Genomic DNA, 19,540 nt, shown 5'->3' on the forward strand with positions numbered 1-19,540 from the left:
GGTAGATTTAGGCTAGACATCAGGAGGCGCTACTTCACTGTCAGGGGAGCTAGGATCTGGAACCAACTTCCAAGAGAAGTGATGCTGGCTCCTACCCTGGGGGTCTTTAAGAGGAGGCCAGAAGAGCACCTTGCTGGTGTCGTTTGACCCCAGTACTCTTTCCTGCCATGGCAGGGGGTCGGACTCGATGATCTGCTCAGGTCCCTTCCGACCCTAGAAACTATGAAACTATATAATTCCCACAGAGTCTCCCTGTGCTTGAAGAAGGGTGTTTGTGCCTGAAAGCTTGCAAAGAACATTTTTTCCTACTATATAGTTGGTCTAATAGAAGATATCTCATCTACCCAAAGAGCCTTGTTTGCCTATGTCCTTAGACCGACATGGCTACAACCAACAACCCTTTGTCTTCAAGTAGTTTTATGAAGAACAGTTTAGAATACAGAACAGTTTGGGTTTTTTTGGTGTGATACTGAATGATACATGTCTATTTAGTATAAGTATATTTTGATGATCTGGGTAAGGTAGTGTGATCCTGCAAGTAATTTTTCTGGTATTTAGTTCTTGATACAAAATATCCTTTCTACTCTTAACCATATTTTTTATTTTTCCTCTATTCATTAGTTGTTTTTTTTTCCATTTTAACATTACCTTACTCCTTTTATCTAATATAAAGGGGAGAGAGTATTTAGTAACCTGATCACTTCTTTAGACATATGACTTACCCTTTTCCCTTAAATGTTAGGGGCAGTGCATTAAAATATCATAAATATATTTTAGACAGAAAAAATATTTTTGTCAGATGAAGTTGCGTGTTTATAGACCCAGTTGCTTCAGTAAACTGCTGTAATTAAATTTTTATGAGGAAATATGTTCTTTATTCTCCCTTACCCTGAAACAAAGAACCAAATCTTCATTGAATCCATTCAGGAACAATGTTATCTTTCAGAATTTTCAATTAAAGCGGAGAATGTTCAAAGATGTGTACGATTTAAAAATAACTCTCTCTTTTTTTAGTAACAAAAAAGTCCAATGTTTTACTTCATCTATTTTTATTAGTTGTTGAATACCTGCAATTGGGAGAAAGGTCAGCAATTTATCCCAGATGATTGCCTAACATAAAACCACAGGAACAAAATAGAGCAGCCTGAAAATGTCAGTAGAACTTTTAGAAGGAATTGGTGCCCTCTGGCTGATTCCCTGATTGCTCTAATTACATACTGGGTTTAATTTTCTTAAAGTAAGGAAAAGCAGTATATATCCAATAAAAGATTTAAAATGGTTGAACAATGGTTATCATGCTGCATTCTCTGCAAAAGATCTAATCAATTGTAGGAGGCATATATGTAAAATGATCAGTTTATCAAGAGACCTTGTGAAATGTGGTTGCTTTCAGAGAGCAAGGAAGGATGATTAACTTCAGCAGTGAAGGTGTCTTAGTTTCAGAAGAAAAGGTACCTCTGCTATTAGCTAATGCTCCATTCTTGCCATTTATTTGTACTCAGATATATGCAGTACAGTTCAGCAATAGCATGCATCCCATGACAGTAAGCAGAAGAAAGAGTTTCTTTGAGTGAGAGAAAAATAAAGATGAAGTGATGAAAATTAAAGTATTTTGTCTTCATTCAGGTCATTGTAGCTCAGATTATGTCCTGTTTGTTAAACTTGGTTTGATTTTCTAATTTTTTGCAGTTGAAACGTTCTCGGGAGACAGAAAGTCAGCTGAAACCTTTGGTAGAAAAAAACACAAGGATGAATAAAAAGAATGATGACATGTTGCAGTGTATCCAGAGAATGGAAGAAAAAATTAAAAATCTTTCAAGGGAAAATGTAGAACTAGTAAGCAACTATTTCTTACCTACCAGAAGTCTCCTTATATAAACAACTTCCCATTCATAGCACCATGTTACAGTAACTATATGTTTCAGAATGTGAGCGAGGGAATGGTGTGAATGTTACTATAGCGTGTTTGAATTTTGTTGTATCCTAAAATCAAACAGTTTTATTTCTTTCTGCTTTGTCTTGTATCAAACCACACTGATTAAGAATATAGGCAGTTGTCTTTTCATATATGAAGAGTACTTGGGGGCTCTAAAAACAGAGGGTGAAAATCAGCTTCAGTGTACAGTTGGACTTGTATAGATGTATCTGTCAAATTTTACCTTGAACTAATATATATATATATATATTAAAAGAAATGGGAAAGATATTGCTCTATTATATCTTTTAGTCTACTTACCTGGGAATACAGGATTGTTCCCTAGAGTATGTTCTCCAGTGCTTTTTCTGTTCTACTTCAAAATCTCATAAGTGGTATCACGCATTCTCTGTGTTGAGTATTACCTTATTTCAGGGGCGGGCAGTTATTTTGGGTGGAGGGTCGTTTACTGAGTTTTGGCAAGCCATCAAGCCATTAATTTTCTAAATTTTTTAGGGGGCCCGTGGGCCAGATAGAATGGCCTGGTGGGCTGCATCTGGTCCGTGGGCCACATTTTGCCAACCCCTGCCTTATTTACTCAAATGTAAGGCCAGGATTTGCCCCCCCCCCCCAGTCAACATGGGGGGGGAAGTCCTTTGTCTTAAATTTGCATACAAGGAAACCTCACTAAATACATTGTTTATTATTAAACTGCTGCCAAAAGCAGCATGTGCTCAGTAATGGAAACCAATTTTAAGTTGATCAAGTGCAGCCAACAGTGAGCATGACTAAAACACAATATGTATTTCTATTTATATAAATATATAAAATCGCAATTCCTCTACCAATCTGTCCCATGGCCTCTATGACTCACTTGAAAGTCCAGAGCTCATCATTGTAATTACATTATACAGATTCCCATTGCAATATCCACCCAGCACACCTTTTAAGGAAAATTTTTCATGTTTCAAGCCAATTCGATTCCAAATCCGTGGGTCATTCAAGAACCATATGTGGCCCTACTACTGGCAAACATCCTCCACCTCCACCTGGGGCTTCCGATGTTGCCAAATCATTTGGCAGGCATCCTACGTGCAGGTCCAAGCCTGGAGACTTGGGGTTTGGATGCCCCCAAGTTTCGCTCACCCTTAGCCATAGGGCCGCAGGAGCAAGCTAGGGAGGAGGTACACCTGGATAGCGCAACCCTTCTGAATATGACTTAGTAATGCCCACTGAGCACAGTCCTTCTCTTTTTCAAGTCATAGTGAGCCACTACACTGCATACATTTTTATTTCCTTTCTACGCACACAGCTGAGCTTCACCTTTCCCATTTCCAATGATTCTTGTTTCTTCACCAGCCTTAAATGTCTGACAAACATCACCAAATGGGGCCCCAAACAGTTTACCTAGTTTACCTCGGTCAGCTGCTCTCTCAGCCCTGTTGCATATGATTAGCATGGCCCTGTCCTTCATGAGGTAAAGCCAGAGTAGGTTGTCCTATGCCTCATCTGCAAATTTTTTTTGAAGGATCCCAAGACTCGTGACAAGAACACCTGGTTCCTGACATGAGTGGAGACTAATTAGCATGTGGTCCCTTTGTGGGTGTATCTGGAATACACACATATACTGAGCAGTGCTGGGCTGTGGGGTCCCTAATGGCTTGAAATGCTGTTGCCTCTGGTGGGGCCCAGCTCCACGAAGTACATGGTAATTCATGTACCTTTTGGCTGTGGACTAATATCATGCATAGCTTGTACTATACATAAGAAGGTGCCAATGTGCTACTTTAAAAGTTTATTTATGGAGTACCTGTGCTAAAACTTGCATCAGTTTCAAAAAATGTAAACTGCATCAGCAAGCTTAGATGATCTAAGTGTATGGATACTAAATGTAAATCACTACCATTATGTTTATTTAAAGGTCAGTTTTTTCAAATTTCTTCTCACTTCCATGTGCTCAGGGAGAGCAGGGAGTGACAATAAGGAGTGGGGAAGGGGCTGCAGAAGAAAAAAGTTGGGGGCAGAGAGCAAGGGGACTACCTGACCCCCCCAGGCTTATTTTCCCTGCTGTAGTAATGGAAGGTTAACAAATTCAAGACAAACCTCCAATAATTAGATTATGTACCTAATTTATAAACTTTCCATATATAGAATCTAATTATTTGTAGGTCATCTTATATGCAAGTAAATTCAGTAGCTTGGTGGCAAAAGAACCTTTTGGCTGTGTCCAGATGACCATGGCCATGCAGTATGTGGCACTGCAGACACGTCTGCAGCACCACACATTCAGGTGTTCTCCATGCTGCAAGGTAGCAGTATGGCAGGTGGTTTTTTGACCCTGGAAGATCCCAGCATTAAAAAACCTGCACACAAAAAAGCAGGGTGGCACATTGTGGGGTAGCGTGCACTGCCTAAAACCAGAGCCTGGTCAGCTGGAGCCACACTCCAGCTGCCGGCCAGCCTCTGAGTGGCAGGAATGCCATGGCCGCAGCACTGGGAGGCCCCCAGAATCCCAGGTAAGGCTGCAGGGGCCAGCCCAGTGCTGGCCCCAGCCTCTCCTACCCCACCCAGAGTAACCTGCCATGTGCCAGAGGGCACATGGCACAGGCATTCTCCGGGGGCAGTTAGCAGTGGCACAGAGTGTACTGTTACTTCTTGTGCCCTGGGAAACAAACATCCACGCTCATGTGGATGTGGCCTGTGAGTCTGGGAACACTTGCTGATGAATCTGAAAACTCGTATATTAATATAACGCATGGAATGTTTTACCTAGTGGTGTGGGAAGACACTTAAAGAGGTTTTTATGTTAATAATGTAGCTTTCTTTTGCCCCCAGAAAGAAAAATTATCCACGCAGCCAGCACTGAAGAGGCACACTTCCTTGAATGATCTTAGCAGCACACGAGAGGAGCAAGAAATTGAATTCCTGAGATTGCAAGTTATAGAACAGCAGCATGTTATTGATGATCTCACAATGGTAGTATTTACCTTGTTCAGTAAACAACCTTCATTCAAACCTGTAATTTGAAATGATAGTCAAGTTAATTTTGGTTGTGCAAAATGACATTTAGCATTGTATTGAAGTGAAAATACTTCTGCACTTCTAAAATTATTCCTTTTGTGGTAAATTCACAAGCTTCTTTGAAACATCTCTGACCTTATTGCAATCGCACAAAGTTATTATCTCATGATTTAAAGATTCCTGATTGTTATCTGAAAAGGAGACAACCAATTTAAACCCTATTGCTGCTGAAAATAATTTTGATTAGGCAAGTGTCTGTTTACTTTGCATCGCTTATTGATCCAGTGGCTCAGTATGGTGTGTGTAGATGACGTGTGAGAAATGAGGTTGTGAATGCTTCTTACAGTTGCAACTAGATGGGAAGTGCTCTTGAAACAGAAATTTCACATAATTTATTTTCCCCCATTTTGCATTGTGATGAAAAAAAGAAGTCAGAGTAGCCAGTGTGTTGGTGGGTAGTACATTCATGGGGGCACTGAGCAGAGACTCAAATGTGAATCTCTTACATCCCAGATGAGCAACACATTTATAGAACTCATCTCTCCCTCTCTCTCTCTCTCTCTCTCTCTCTCTCTCTCTCTCTCTTCCCCCTGCCCCTTTAAATAACTATGAATTTACAGAAAGTCTGCAGAATGAGTTCTGCAGTGGCTCTGTGCCTACAGGACTCATCTATGAAGTCAGAGATACAGATGCTTAACTTAGCTTTAAAAATTCCCCTTCTCTCAGTTTACAGTTAACATTTGTAAGACTGGAAGCGGCCAGCATCTTCATAGATTACTTCTTGTCTACTTACCCCAGTGTTTTCAGTTTTATTTGTTCTCTATCTAGAATTGCAGTGTTGCTGTGGAACATGAAACAGCTGTCCCATTCCTCCCCAGAAGTAATTGTATTCCCATAACAGTTTGTAAAATACCTGGAATTGAAGGTGCTATTTCAATTACCATCATTATTCTGAATTACTTTATGCCTTTCCTAAACTCATCTTCTGGAACAGTGTTGGCGTAGTTGGATTTGTTTTCTGTGATTGTCATCGCTAGTATACTGTGTCCCCTGGCAGATGTTCTATTAATCCTACAGTTAATATGAATTGCATGATAAATATGCAGCGTGCCACATGTATACTCGACTTCATGCCATGAAATGGCATATGAGCTGCAAAAAGAATTTGCATGTAATGTAGAACATATTTATGGCTTGTTTGTATGTATGGCTTTAATTTGAACATATGGCATTCTAAACGCGGCTGCACACATGGTTTTTAAAGGACCTGGCCTACCAGGATTCCAGAACTGGGGAGCCTTTCCTTGATCCTGGGATCCCAGTGAACTAGGACTTCTGAAAACCATGTGTTGCATGCATGGCTTTCACATGTCCCAGTGCACTGGAATCTTTAAGTTGCATGTGCAGCCCAGTGCGCACACAACTCTTAGATGACCTATTGCATTGGGACCCACTGAGCAGGGGAAGTTGATTGGCACCCTGTAACTGGCACTTGCAAACTTGTGCCCGAGGCTCCCGATACTGGTACATCATTAGGATAAAGGGAGACGGGGGTACCTATTGTTTTTTTTCCCTCCCCTTTGGTTCTCATTCCTTTAGGTCCACTTTATCTTTTCCCACGCCCCCCTTGGAACTCGGGTCACTGTTCCACCATCAGCTGTTGAGGAAAGAGAGACAAAGAACTGTCAGAAATATGGCAGAAATATTAACCATTATTTTACAGAATCCAGGCCGGCCAATTTCCAGACAAAAGAGTCTAAATATTTTTCTGCCTTTGGCAAAAACAGTTACTTTGTTCATGTTGAATTGTAACAATGCTTTGAGCTTTCCTCATGCTTTAAGAAGATATTCATGATGTTTCTTTTTGTTGTGTATAATCTAAGTATGTATTAAAGAAATGCAATGTTCTCATTGTTTCTAGGAAAGGGAACGGTTGCTACGCTGTAAAAAACAGAAAAGGAAGAGTTTGAAACCTCCAAAGGTGAGAACTGGGTATTCCAGCATTTCCATGTAATGTAATATTTGATCATACATATTTCCTGTATGAAAAACAGGGTACATACGTAAGCAGCGAAACTTGCCCTGGCTTCAGCAGAAGTATGTAACCCATTTACTCTACACACTGGCTGTACACTCTTGCTTCCTAAAGAAAATTAAAAATACAAAAAAACCCCACAACCTCTGTAAATTTTCTTGTGATGCTTAGAAAGCTTTATAAGAAAATATTATCTAACATTTATCCACTGTGGACTATATTTCTGACTTAGGCAACTTTAAAAGGGATATGATTTTTCAGGGAGTGGCACTTGTAATTTTCAGAAAATTGGGTCCCTTAAAGTAGATCAAGTTGGACACGCATCAAATTACAGGTCCCATGCAAACTTATGACCATACTTAAAAATTTAATTTGAATTAGTATTTTGTATAAAAGTAATAAAATCAGAACATGGTTTTTTTCTACACCTCAAGAAATAAAAATTGTATTAATTTATTTAGAGAAGGGTAGATTCTTTTCAACTCTTCTTGTAGTTGTATTGTATTAATAAATGTTAAAGGAATGAAGATAACACTGAACTATTAGCTAAAAACTCAGTTGGCAAATGTGTTTTAGAGTGATTTACCGGATTCGAGTAGCAGGTAAGGTTCTGTCTGACATTTAAATAGCACTTCAATACTGTATTCTTGATGGTATACTTGTGATGTCCTCATGGTGGCATTTTTTTATTACTTTCTCTTCTCTTCTATCCAGCTGCTGAATATATGCTTTTTGTTTTGCTCTTCGCTAGAATTATTTTAAAGGATGGTCATAGTATTGCATTTGTATCACAGGGAGAGAATGAGTTCAAAAAAATATATATAAGCCTTTCAAATGGTTTTGATCTACCAAAAGTCTAACATCGGCTGACTGTAGAGGCAACAAATCTGCACCATTATTGTTCAGCATAAAATAACTGGAAACTCATTTGCTGCTGACTAGATAACCATGAGCTCTTCAAAATTAAATTGAATGTGGCTATATCAGTTATTATGGCCATTATTAGAATAATTATTACTCTTCAGTGATGAGTGAGTCTAACACTATTTAAATTATAGTCACTACAATTTTATAATCATTCTAATAAAAATAACTACATTTATTTTTCTTTTTATTAGCTCATGGTAGCTGTTTGTGTGACATAAAGAATAGCAGCATGATTTGAAAGACAGACTATTTTTTATACTAATTTTAGTTATCAAAAGAATTCTGCACCTAGCCTTTTATTAACAAGACATTGTATAATTAATTTAACTCAGGCATCTTCTTATACAAGGTACTCTTTCACTCCACCATCTGAATGAGAACAGCTTCTCTTCGGTCTGCCATGTGCCTAGCATATTGTTTTTCCATCTGTTTACTTTGGCTCACGAAAGCTAGAGTTGAACATTTTGACTGAGAAGGCAAATGAGGTTTGGAGTTAATGTATTTCTGATCAAGACCTTCCCTCCCTTCTTAGAAGATGTTTTTCATTGATATTTAAATTGGAGACTGTCCCAATTCTTTTTAATTTCCCTGGGATTTCACCATATTCACAACTCAAAGATTAGACGGTCATAATTTAAAAAAAATATATATATATTTAAGTTGTTCCAACTGATAAATGCTCAGACTGGCCATTGCCTGCCACAGTGGTGGCAGATGACAGAACAAGGAGCAGTGCTGGTTTCAGGTTGAAGCAAGGGAAATTTAGGTTAGATATTAGGAAAAACTTTCTCACTAGGAGGGTAGTAAAGCACTGAAACATCCTACCCAGGGAGGTTGTGTAATGTTTGTCTTTGGCGGTTTTTAAGACTTGGATAGATAAAGCCTTGGCTGGGATGATGTAGTTGGGGATGGTCCTGCTTTGAACATGGGGTTTGACTAGATTACCCCCACAAGTCCCTTTTGAAACCTAATTTTCTGTGATTCTGTAAAAGAGATTTTTAACTTTTAGGACAATGGCTCATTGTAAAGGGTTAAACCAAGTGGCCAGGACCTAGGGATGCCCTGCAGGGTCTCTAACAGGTGATATAATGAGTTAAATATGGTTTGCAGTGTAGATCAGTTCAGATTAATTCCAGTTTGAGAGCATCCATTGCTTTAGGAAGGCCTAAGGCCTCAAGAAAATATAGAAAACTGTACCAGCTGCAAAGAAGCAAGGAAGGTCAAACATGATTAGTTTAAATGTGAGCTACATTGGATGCTGATGGGACCTGGGTTGAAGGAACAAGAAATTCTCTGCGTGATATTTTTAAGTGGGTGAAAAGGTTCCTTTGGTACTTCTTATGGGGAAAGGGAGTGGCCCTTGTTGAAAGAGAAAATGTGAGGAGGGAGGCATGGCTGAAAAAAGAGACTGTCTTCTAATGTAGAACTAGAGCTGGTCAGAACAACACTTTTCCCATTGTTTCTTGAAGTTTTCATTTAGATAATTGTTTTAAGGGAAAAGTATTTAGTATTGAAGGGAGGAACCAGGTACAATTATTATTTCCTCCTCTTACTAGAAAATGGTATCTGTGGCTGTTGATGATGCATTTAAAAGATGCTTGCTGTTTTAGGAATATTTCGCATTTCTGTTGATCGCAGAACATTATTTACAGACTGCAGACTGGGTGTTAGAATCTAGGCTCCTGGTGGTGAGTCTGATTGGATTATTGTGTCTGAAGTGCATTAATCCAGTGGAGGCCAACTTTTCAGCAGGTGTGCCACAAACTAGCCCCACCCCCTCTGAGGGTCACTGTCATCCCTTCCCCTGCCCAATTTGCTGCTCTGCTTTATGTTTTCACCTTTTCCTCCCTGTCTGATCTGCTGCTCTGCCTTTTTCTCCCTGCTGGATCGGCCACTGTGCTTCTTGTCCTTTGTCTTATGCCATCACCCCAGACTCCCCCAAACTGTTGCTTGTCACATGCAAAGGCTGCCCATGCCACAGGTGGCACATGTTCTGCAGGTTGGCCGCCCCTGCTTTAAGGGATGAAGGGAAAATTGTAACTAGAAAGACGGTAGGTGATATCAGAAGCATGTATTTCCCATGTTCTGTATAAAATCTGTATAAAAGGTCTCTGGATTAAGCCCTGCTTGTGTACATTAGTTTTGTTTGTTTCTTAATTCCTTCATGAAAAAATTCATTAAGCTAAAGTTGAGACTGAGAGTACAGGGGTGTCACGATTGTGACGAGAAAAAGCTTTAGCTCTTAAAAAAGAAATTCGGAGGTCAAATAAAATATGAAAAGCTGTACAAGCCCAGATCTGGAAGCTGTGGAAATTCGCAGTTAAGGCACCTAAACAACCTTATTCCACTGCTCTTAGGAGCCCCATGGGATAACCATGCAGTTATGGTAAATGTATGTTGGCATTTACAGTCCCAGACTAAATGAACTGAATTTTAAAGGTGTATTGGATTTTTCATATTTTTAATATTTGGTGTCACATCTTGACTAGAATCCTTCCTGTCAGTAGGTACCCTAGCAGTTCAACTCCTCTTCCAATGCAAAGGCTACCACAAACATCTTTGACTCCATGATCTGATCCAGAGCTATGACAAACTGGAAAATTCACTAATGATGAGACTGTCTTGATCGTGCATAGCTCCCATTACAGTTAATTTCTTGGGCATTTTATATGTGCACCAGAGACGTAACTTCAAATGTTGCCTGGGTGGTATGGGAGGGGTACTTAGCTCTTCACGCAGGTGGCAGTGGCACAGGCTGCTGCAGTGGTGGCACAGGCTCCCTGGGCGCTGGTACCCACTATGAATCAGCACCCAGGGCTGGTGTCCTGGTTGTGCTTTCCACCCCAAAGTTATACTGTGGTGTGCATCTGTGGGCAGGAACTCGACTATTTTGCCCTAGAACAAGATGTCAGAAATGGTTCGGTGTCACCAGCTAAATGGTTAAGCTCAGCAAGGTTAATAATCAAACCAAAATAAATAACAAGCAATATGGGGTTTCCACAAAACTTTAGTATAACAAAAAGGTGGGGAGAGGCATTAATATGGAATAAAAGCTTAGACACACAAAGGCAGATTTGGATCTAGTGGAAGTTGGATCTATTTATGTATAGACCTGTTGTATCTTTTGGAAATCCCAGCTCAGTAAGGCAGCCATAAACAAGGTCTCACTTCTAGGAAATCAGTTTTCTTTCAGAACAGAAACTAAAAAAATAGTATCCACAGAACTTCAGCTCAGTGCCCATCAACCCATAACTTGCTTAAATTTGAAGGGCCATGCACCAGGGGGGAAAAAAGGGTATTTTCTAAAACAATATGTATCTGGAAACCTGAAAACTATTCAGTACTATAAAAATTCATTTGTTTTTGTCTCTCAAATATGTAGACATTTTGTATCCAAAATAACCACGGCAATGCATATGTACATATGCATTGTACACGTAGAGTAGAGGTAATTATAAGGATAGCTGTTAATTAGAGGAGCTATACTATGTGAAAACTTATTAACCTATCACAGAAGGAAAATAAACTGTTGTCACAAATCTTGTGCCTGGCCCTCTGAATGGTTAAATGTAAAAACTATAGTCATTTTTATACAGTGGTTATACATTTTAATGCAGTGTGAGCTAGCCTTTTAAATGGATTTGGGCCAGATTCCTTCTGTACCTAGCTTTTCCTAGAAAAAGAGAAATGAGGTGAGGTGTTCCTGGTCCCATCAGGGCCCATCCAATTGAATGGTCTGTATGTGGGCTGTCAGGATACTGTCTGGGGTGCTATACCTGTAATGACCTCATTGTTGCAAGAGTCTGCAGGCTTTGGTTCTTACTGGCAAAAGGCTTGGCCAGGTTTATTGTCCACAAACATGTCTAGATCACTACATCCATGACCAGATAGGGGCGCCTGTTTGGAGATCACTCTGAACTTCGTGTTGGGCTCTCTGAACTTCATACTGGTCTCTCTCTTGCTCTGGCATGCATCAACCAATGCATCTTAAGCACAACCAAGGAAGTGATTCTTCCACTTTACTCAACACTGGTAAGACCGCAGATGGAGTACTGCATCCAGTTCTGGGTGCCGCACTTCAACAAGGATGTGGAAAACCTTGAGAGAGTCCAGAGGAGAGGCACCCATATTATCAGAGACTTGCAAGGCAAGGCATACGGGGAAGAGCTGAGGGACTTGGGTCTCTTCAGCCTAAAAAAAGAGAAGGCTGAGAGGGTACTTGGTAGCAGCTTACCATTATATCAGGGGAATACATCAAGGGCTCAGTGAACAACTGTTCACCGGGGCACCCTTGAGGAAAACCAGGAGTAATGGACAAACTCCTGGAAGACTGTTTCAGGTTTAACGCTAGGAAAAACTTCTTCACAATCAGGGTTTCCAGACTGGAATAGGGTTCCAGACTCCCTCCAGAGGTGGTACAGTCACCCACCCTGGAAATCTTTAAGAGGAGACTGGGCAGTCACCTTGCTGGAGTCACCTGACCCCAGTTGTCTTTCCTGCCCAGCGCAGGGAGGCTGGACCCAATGATCTCACGAGCTCCCTTCCAGCCCCTTACAATCTGTTAATCTTTCGGCCCTGGAGGTACCTCTAAAATTAACAAGCTACTTTTCCAGCAATTCCTGCAGGCTATATATGGTTTGTCTAGTTTTGTATTCATTGGGGTTTACTTTGGTTCGTGCTACTAGCAGGGCTTCTGTGTGATTTATATATGCACTGACCAATAGTTACATTAATCCATAGCCCAGCAAGACCTACTGGAGCATCATTATTATTTAAACTTTATCTTCCATAATTCTTCAGCATGTAGCAATTGTTCTGAAGCTACTTGTTTGCATTTAGTATTGACATCTAGAGAACAGTATTGCTTGCTAGCTGAAACAAAGTACTTTAAGATGTGTGGTACTGAGGTGGTCTGATTAGATTAGAAGAATGTTCATCTTAACTAATCAATAATCTTTTGAGTCTTACCATGTCGGAGTAGCATTAATTCATTTGCTAAAGATGTATTTATTTTTCCCAGCTGGATTTTTTTTCAGCTAGTGTGTAGAGCACATTCAGGGTGCATCTACATGAACAATTAAGGTGCATGAATAAACTTTGGAGCTTATTGCTCCCAGGTGTGCCATTTGAATGTATATCTACGAGCAATAAGCTCTGGAGTTTATTCATGTGCAGCACAGTAAGCTGGGTTGGAGCAGCCCTGGCTGGCAGGGGCCCCCGGTGGTAAACCTGCCAGTCTTGAGCTGCTGCCTCTGGCTCAATGTGCTGCAGAGGGGCTGGCTGGGGCATGAGGGTGCTAGCCAGCAGGCAGCCCCAACACTGAAGCACTCAGCTAGCTGTGGCAGCCTCTACACATGCACTGCTATAGAGTTTTTTACTCCACAGCAGGATAGTACTTGTAAATACAAGTGCTATCCTGCTGCAAAGTAAACTGGTTTACTCCAACCTAATGGGGTGCACGTGTAGACTCCAGGACATTTACTGCACCGCTAATTAGCCAGTGGCACATTAAATACCTTGCGTAGATGTGCCTTCAGTGTACCAGGTTACTGTTGCTACTGTAGCTTTGCTGAGCTCTCTTTAATTGTCAGGGGATGTACGAGTCTCTAGAATACTGCTGGCAACTAACGGAGATCTGTAAGAGGTAAAGAGCAGCATAGTGGGGTGGAGCTTAATAACCTCTGCGAATGCAAGATACCAAGAGAAGAAACATAATAACCACAAACTCAGAGATCCTTGATTTTTCTTCCATGAGGCAAAGCTGCTAGACCTGATAGAGATTTCTTAATAAATTCATGCAACATTGGACTACTTGAAGTAAGAAGAATATAATGAAGAGGCGTCTCATTTCTGCTTATGATTTTCTTTAGGTCAGGGTTTTTTTTCAATCTTTCGAATTATTTCAGAGTGAAACAATGAAGAAATCCTGTCGAAGTATTTCTCTGTAGACTGAAATTACAGTCATGTAATGAAAAATGGAGTAATTTAGAAATCAGCAAAATTGTCCACTTTATTTGGAAACTGCAGGACTCTGAGGACTGCTTTATTTTTAACGACCTTTAAAATATAAATTAGATTTGTGATTTTTAGCAAAGTGTTCACTTTTCACATTGTCGTAATGGAGTACATATTCCTTGTTTTATATTTTTCTTTCTTTATTTGTCTCTGTGCTCTGGTGTGCCTGTATTTTTCTGGCTGCCAAGAAATGACTTATAAGCATGAAGGTAAGAAATTGTAAGTTAGCTGACTTTTTCACATTACAGTGAAATTCAGTCTGGTCCAGCTGGTCTTTTTTTTCCTGTTTTGAGTAATTACTTGAAAATAGATGCAATGTTAACATAACCTGAGAAGACAAACCTACTGTACCTGTAAAGAAATTAAATTATTTGCAGGATTATCTGTTCAGTTCAAACCACTGTTGTAATAATAATTATGTAGTTGTCTGCATACAATATGTTCTATATATGCAAGAGTGCATTATAGGTTTTATGTGAGTTTTAATCCAAAAGGAATTGCCAATGACTTTCAGAATGTCTTACAGCTCTTCAAGTTTTGAAAGCCTATTTGTTGTGTTTGAATATTCCACAGAATTTCTGACACATTAATTACAAAGATTTAGTGCAGTATTATATTATAAATATATGTGAACATATTGGCAAAGAAATACACATGTAAAAGGTGCAAAATATTTTCTTTGCACAGATTATTGCCAAATACTAAGCTATAAACATCAGCATGCCACCAGCACTGGAGATTAATATTTTCCTCTGACAATTGATTTAAAATTTAACCACTGAATATCTTTTCGCACTGCTTTTAGCACTGTGCTTGAATTAGGTATATAATTTCAAGAGTGTTACATGTTTAAGGATATTTTATCATTAATAAAGTTATTCAAATAGAACTTCAAAGTAATACATCGTATATTAAAATAAGGTATATTATTATATTTTGGTTCATTCTTTTAATTCTACCATCATTGTACAGTAGCTAGATCCTGCACTCTGCTTACTACAAATATCTCCTCAGAAGAGCAAACATGCAAGTTCTCAACTGAGATATAGTAATTATATATGTTTATACAAATCCATGGAACAGATTCAGTCAACGTACAAAACTGACTTGAGCATATGTAGTACTTGACTGACTATCCTTGAAGTTTTAGCATTTCTCAGTGTTGGAGGAAAGACTAGTTATCATTTAATTATCATTTACATTATTTATTCAAATGTGTGGATATTTCCTGGTGGTTTCATGCTGAAATGTTTAAATGAACAATAAGTAAACCTCTATTGTCAGTTGAGGGTTGGAGCAGTTACTGCTATTTTTAAATGTGTAATCTGTTTTGTTATAGAAACTAGAACAAATTATTGTCTGAATGGGGTTACATTTTTCTTTTTCTTTCTTAAATCAAAAGGTTAGCAACAGTTTAACGTGCGGCAAAAAGCATCTCAGCTATGATAAGCCTTCTTATTTTCTTTGGTTTAATAAACCTGTAGTTGTTTCCTATAAATCTAGTTAGGAGCATCTTGTGTGATTCACATCCTGATTGTGTACCACTACATGTGTTTGTCTTTCTGAAAGCTGTATAATGAACAAAACATCTTCCCTACTGATTTACTGGTGAGGGACTTTGAGCAGATGGCAGCCAGTACAGCAGTCCCAAAGGGCAAGAGAACTTGCCTTGCAAAACTGGGGAATTGCCTACTTCCTTCCCCTCCTCCCTTCCCCAGGTTTTCTCCATCCTCTACTTCCCATTACCTGAAGCAGAAAGATTGAGCCAGCTATTCCCAGGCTTGGGAAATAGTATATCCAAAGTAAGCTTGCCCAGGTTTTTAAAAAAAATTCTTGTTCCGCTTTAGCTGGCTCACTCTTGCTGCATTTTCTCACAATGAGAGTGTGTCTTACTGTGTTTTAGGGATGCACAGAGCTTCAGTAGCTGATTCAATTTGGCCCAATTCGGGGACCAAATCTCTGAATCCAATTTGAATCGGGAGACCAAGTAAAGCTCCAAATAGATTTGAAGCATCTGAATCGATTTGGAAAAGATTCAGCCGGTTCAGATATTCGGCTGTAAACTAAACATGCAGCTGACAGCTGCCTCCAGGTGGTAAATCTGTTGGGGTTGGGGGAGAGGGGAGGGAAGGGGCATGTGGGAGGGAGGGATTGGTGCTGGGACAAGCTGCCCAGCTGGGGCAGGGGGCGTGTTACTCAGGGACGGGTGCGGGATGCGGGAAGGCAGCACTGGGAGTGTGTGCTTTGCCCTACTGTCACTTGCCTAGCCAGGGCAGGGGGGTGGGATGCAGGCACAGCTCACTCCAGGTGGAAGGGGGCAAGTGGCAGCAGGGCAAAGCCCCCACCCCAGCGCTACTGTGCCCGCATCCCACACTCCCACACCAGCTAGCAAGCAGTGGCAGGGCAGAGCCTCCACTCCCAGCACTGATGCAGGCATGGCAGCACTGGGAGCGGGGACTATGCCTTGCCATCACCCAGAGCAAGCCACACCTGCATCACACCCTCCCCCATGCCGTGTGGGCATGCAGCAGCAGGGCGTAGCCCCCACAACTCCCCCTGCTGGGGCAGAGGCAAGTACAGCTGGAGGAGCCGTGGGAGAAATCTCAATGGCTGCCCTGCCAGGCCCCATTCCCCAGACAACCCAGCCTCCCGGCACTTAAAAAAAAGAAAAGAAAAGAAATAACCCCCCATTCACCAGCTCTGGCAGCAGCGATCAGGGGCCTCTTAGGGCTCATGGCAGAGCCCCCCTGTGCAGCACGGGGTAGCGCGGGGCAGCGGGGATTGTCTCCCCCAGCTCGGCACCCGTGTGGCAGCTGTCCCATCACGTGGGTGAAGTGCTGCTCAGCAGGGCTCTGCACATTGACTGGGAGCTGGTAGTCCAGTAGTCAGCTGGAGTCCAGTGCCCTGTCGAGCCATGCTGCACCCGTATAATGGGGCAGCTGCTGTATGGGTGCCAAGTGGAATGGGCCATCTCTGCCGCCCCCCCACTACCCTGCACTGTGCGAGATCTGCCACTAGCACTCAGAGGCCCCCAATCACCACTGCTAAAGCTGGTGAGTGCAGGGGCTTTTTTTTTTCTTTTGGTTATTTAAATTTTTTTTTAAAGCTCTGCAGTCACTGGCTGCAGGAGCAGCAATTGGGGCCTCTGGATGCTTGTGGCAGAGCCTCCCTGGCCCCCCTCCCCCATGCAGCATGGGCAGTGAAGAGCAGTGGGGATTGCCTCCCTACTGCCTGGCACCCTCACGGAAGCTATTGCATCATGCAGGTGCAGTGCAGCTTGGCAGGATGCTGCACGTTGTCTGGGAGCGAGGGCGGCTCCAGCAGTCAGCGAGAGCCCAGCAGCGCTCAGCCCCAGCTCCCAGGCAGCGTGTGGCACCCTGGTGAGCTGTGCTGCACCCGCGCCATGGGGCAGCGGCCATGTGGGTGCCAAGCAGGGGTGGGGCAAGCCCCACTGCCCCACACTGCATGGGGGGACTCTGCCATGAGCACCCAGAGGTTTTTTTGTTTGTTTTTTTGTTTTTCAAGTGCCAGGACTAGGCTGGGGCCAGGTGGTGGGGGCTGGGGCTGGGCAGGGTAGCCATGGGGGCTTCTCCCACGGCTCCCCCTGCCCAGAGAAAGGCAGGTACAGCTGGAGGAGCTGCCCAGCTGTGCCTGCCTGTCACCAGCTGATCCCAATCACTGAATCTTCTGAAGCTGATTCAGCCAAGTTGATTCAGGACAGTGATCTGAATCTCCAAATCAAATCACTGTTCTCTGAATCAAATACTTCCCTATTTGCACAGGCCTGTTGTGTTTGTTGTGGGTCTGACTGATCGCATGTTTGAAATCAGGAGGGATATTATTTTTCTTTTTGGGCTACTACCTCCTGTATAGTCTGACCAGAAGTCAGGTATAAATCAAAGAAGGTCTAGCCCAAGTGATTTGGGTTATTGTGTGAGCCGTTTTAATTCACAGTGGAACCAGTTAAATGCTTGGTGGGGGTGCCCTGATGTTTAACTTAATGAAATTGTGGCCTGTGACTTCAGATCCATCCCAGGTACCTGTCATTCATCTTCTTGCCTGTTCTGTTCAAGCACACCTATAAAGCAAAGCCCTGTAAAGAATGTGAATGCTAGAGCGAAGAATTGCAATTCTCAGGGGAATAGTTTCTCCCTCAAATGTCTTAGATGTATGCTGGATAAATTGGGGGTGCTTATTTAATACTTGACAACAGTGGAGTGTCTTAACAGATTTTTAATAGTTCAGTCCCCACTCCTTTTTTCTCTTGTTTCTGCATGAACGAAGGAGTAACACCTAATGATTTGATGGACTAGAAAGGAAAGGCTGATCTTTAGAGAGCTTTCAGTTACGCTGTCTTTTCTTTCTAGCACCATATTTATGGCTGATGCAGGGTTGTAAAGAATGCAGGTTTCATTTACAAAAGTGAGATGTGGGTTTTTTTGTTTTTGAGCTTTTGCCAATTGGGACATAACACATTCGAAAGGATTTCTGTAGTCAAAACTCTGGGCTCTAAATGCAGTACAGCTTTTCTTTTTTTAAATAAAACTATTCTAAGATTAAGAATAGTTATGCTGCAAAAGTTTGAACTATCCAGAGTGTGTGTGTGTGTGTGGCTGATAAAATAGCTTGTGAATTAACAGAACTTGAACTTCAACTCCTATCCCCAACTGGCCAGTTAGAGTTTTGAAAGTATTATTCCTTTGGCATCTTTTAATTCAAGATATTCATGCATATAGGCTGATGTTAGGTTAGGGACCAACACCCAGTGTTTATACCTTGCACTATCCTGCAATGAAGAGAACTCCTAAAATATTAAGAGGCATGATGAGAGGATCACGGTCATGTCTCAGACCTGGTATTACAGGGATCCAGATTTTCCATTTCCAGTGAAAAAAACGGAGTAAACCGAGGTTTTTACTTTTTACCAGAGGCAAAAGAGGATTTTCATTTTACCAGAGAAACCCATGGATTTAGCAGTTCGGCAACAAGCCGTCTGCAGGCTGGCAGAGTTGTGGCCTTGCAGGGGTGTGGGTTGGGTTGGAGGAGAGTGGTCAGGCAAGGACTAATAACAGGGGATCGCAGTGGCATGCAGCTCCCAGTTAGGACTTTTTACTTTGCTACTAAGATTGTATTTCAGTATGAATCCTCTACCTCACTTACTTTTAAAAGAACATGATCGTTTTTACATTATCCGTGATTTAAAATATCTAAGATTTATTTTTCCTAATAATACAATTTTTCCCTCTTTGCTGTTAATACATTTTTCTTTCATTTTTAACACTGGACAAACAAAAAGCATCACCTGGTATCTTAAAAATTGATTTTCACACAAAAGAACACTTCAATATAATTTTAACTAATTTGAGTTATCAGTAATGTGGTAGATAAACTTAGGTCACGTGCTTGATTGTCCTCTGAGAATATTTGCATCTCAACCAGTTATTTTGCCCAAGAAAAAAAATCTTGAAACTAATCAATGGGTGTCAGATACTGAATATCTTAAAATATCAGGATAGCTGTTCTGTGTGGCTATCTGTATTTTGTGTGTTAGTGTATATGGCACATTTCCAATGCCACATGCAGCCTGATTATTTGAAGCACCTAAATAAATGATGCTGTATGGAATA

At 41.3% G+C, this 19,540-nt stretch overlaps 1 protein-coding gene across 1 annotated transcript in view; it reads left to right on the forward strand.

Moving 5' to 3' along the window:
* The window catches only part of JAKMIP1 (janus kinase and microtubule interacting protein 1), a 178,344-nt gene that overhangs the window by 134,314 nt on the left and 24,490 nt on the right, over positions 1–19,540 (forward strand). The window contains exons 6-8 of the mRNA XM_019526600.1: positions 1,690–1,836; positions 4,751–4,891; positions 6,858–6,917. Coding sequence (XP_019382145.1) covers positions 1,690–1,836; positions 4,751–4,891; positions 6,858–6,917 — 348 coding nt within the window. The remainder of the gene's footprint in view (positions 1–1,689; positions 1,837–4,750; positions 4,892–6,857; positions 6,918–19,540) is intronic.

Source organism: Gavialis gangeticus, unplaced genomic scaffold (genome assembly GCF_001723915.1).
Source record: "Gavialis gangeticus isolate Ggan-Ray unplaced genomic scaffold, GavGan_comp1, whole genome shotgun sequence".
Classification (NCBI taxonomy): Eukaryota; Metazoa; Chordata; order Crocodylia; family Gavialidae; genus Gavialis; species Gavialis gangeticus.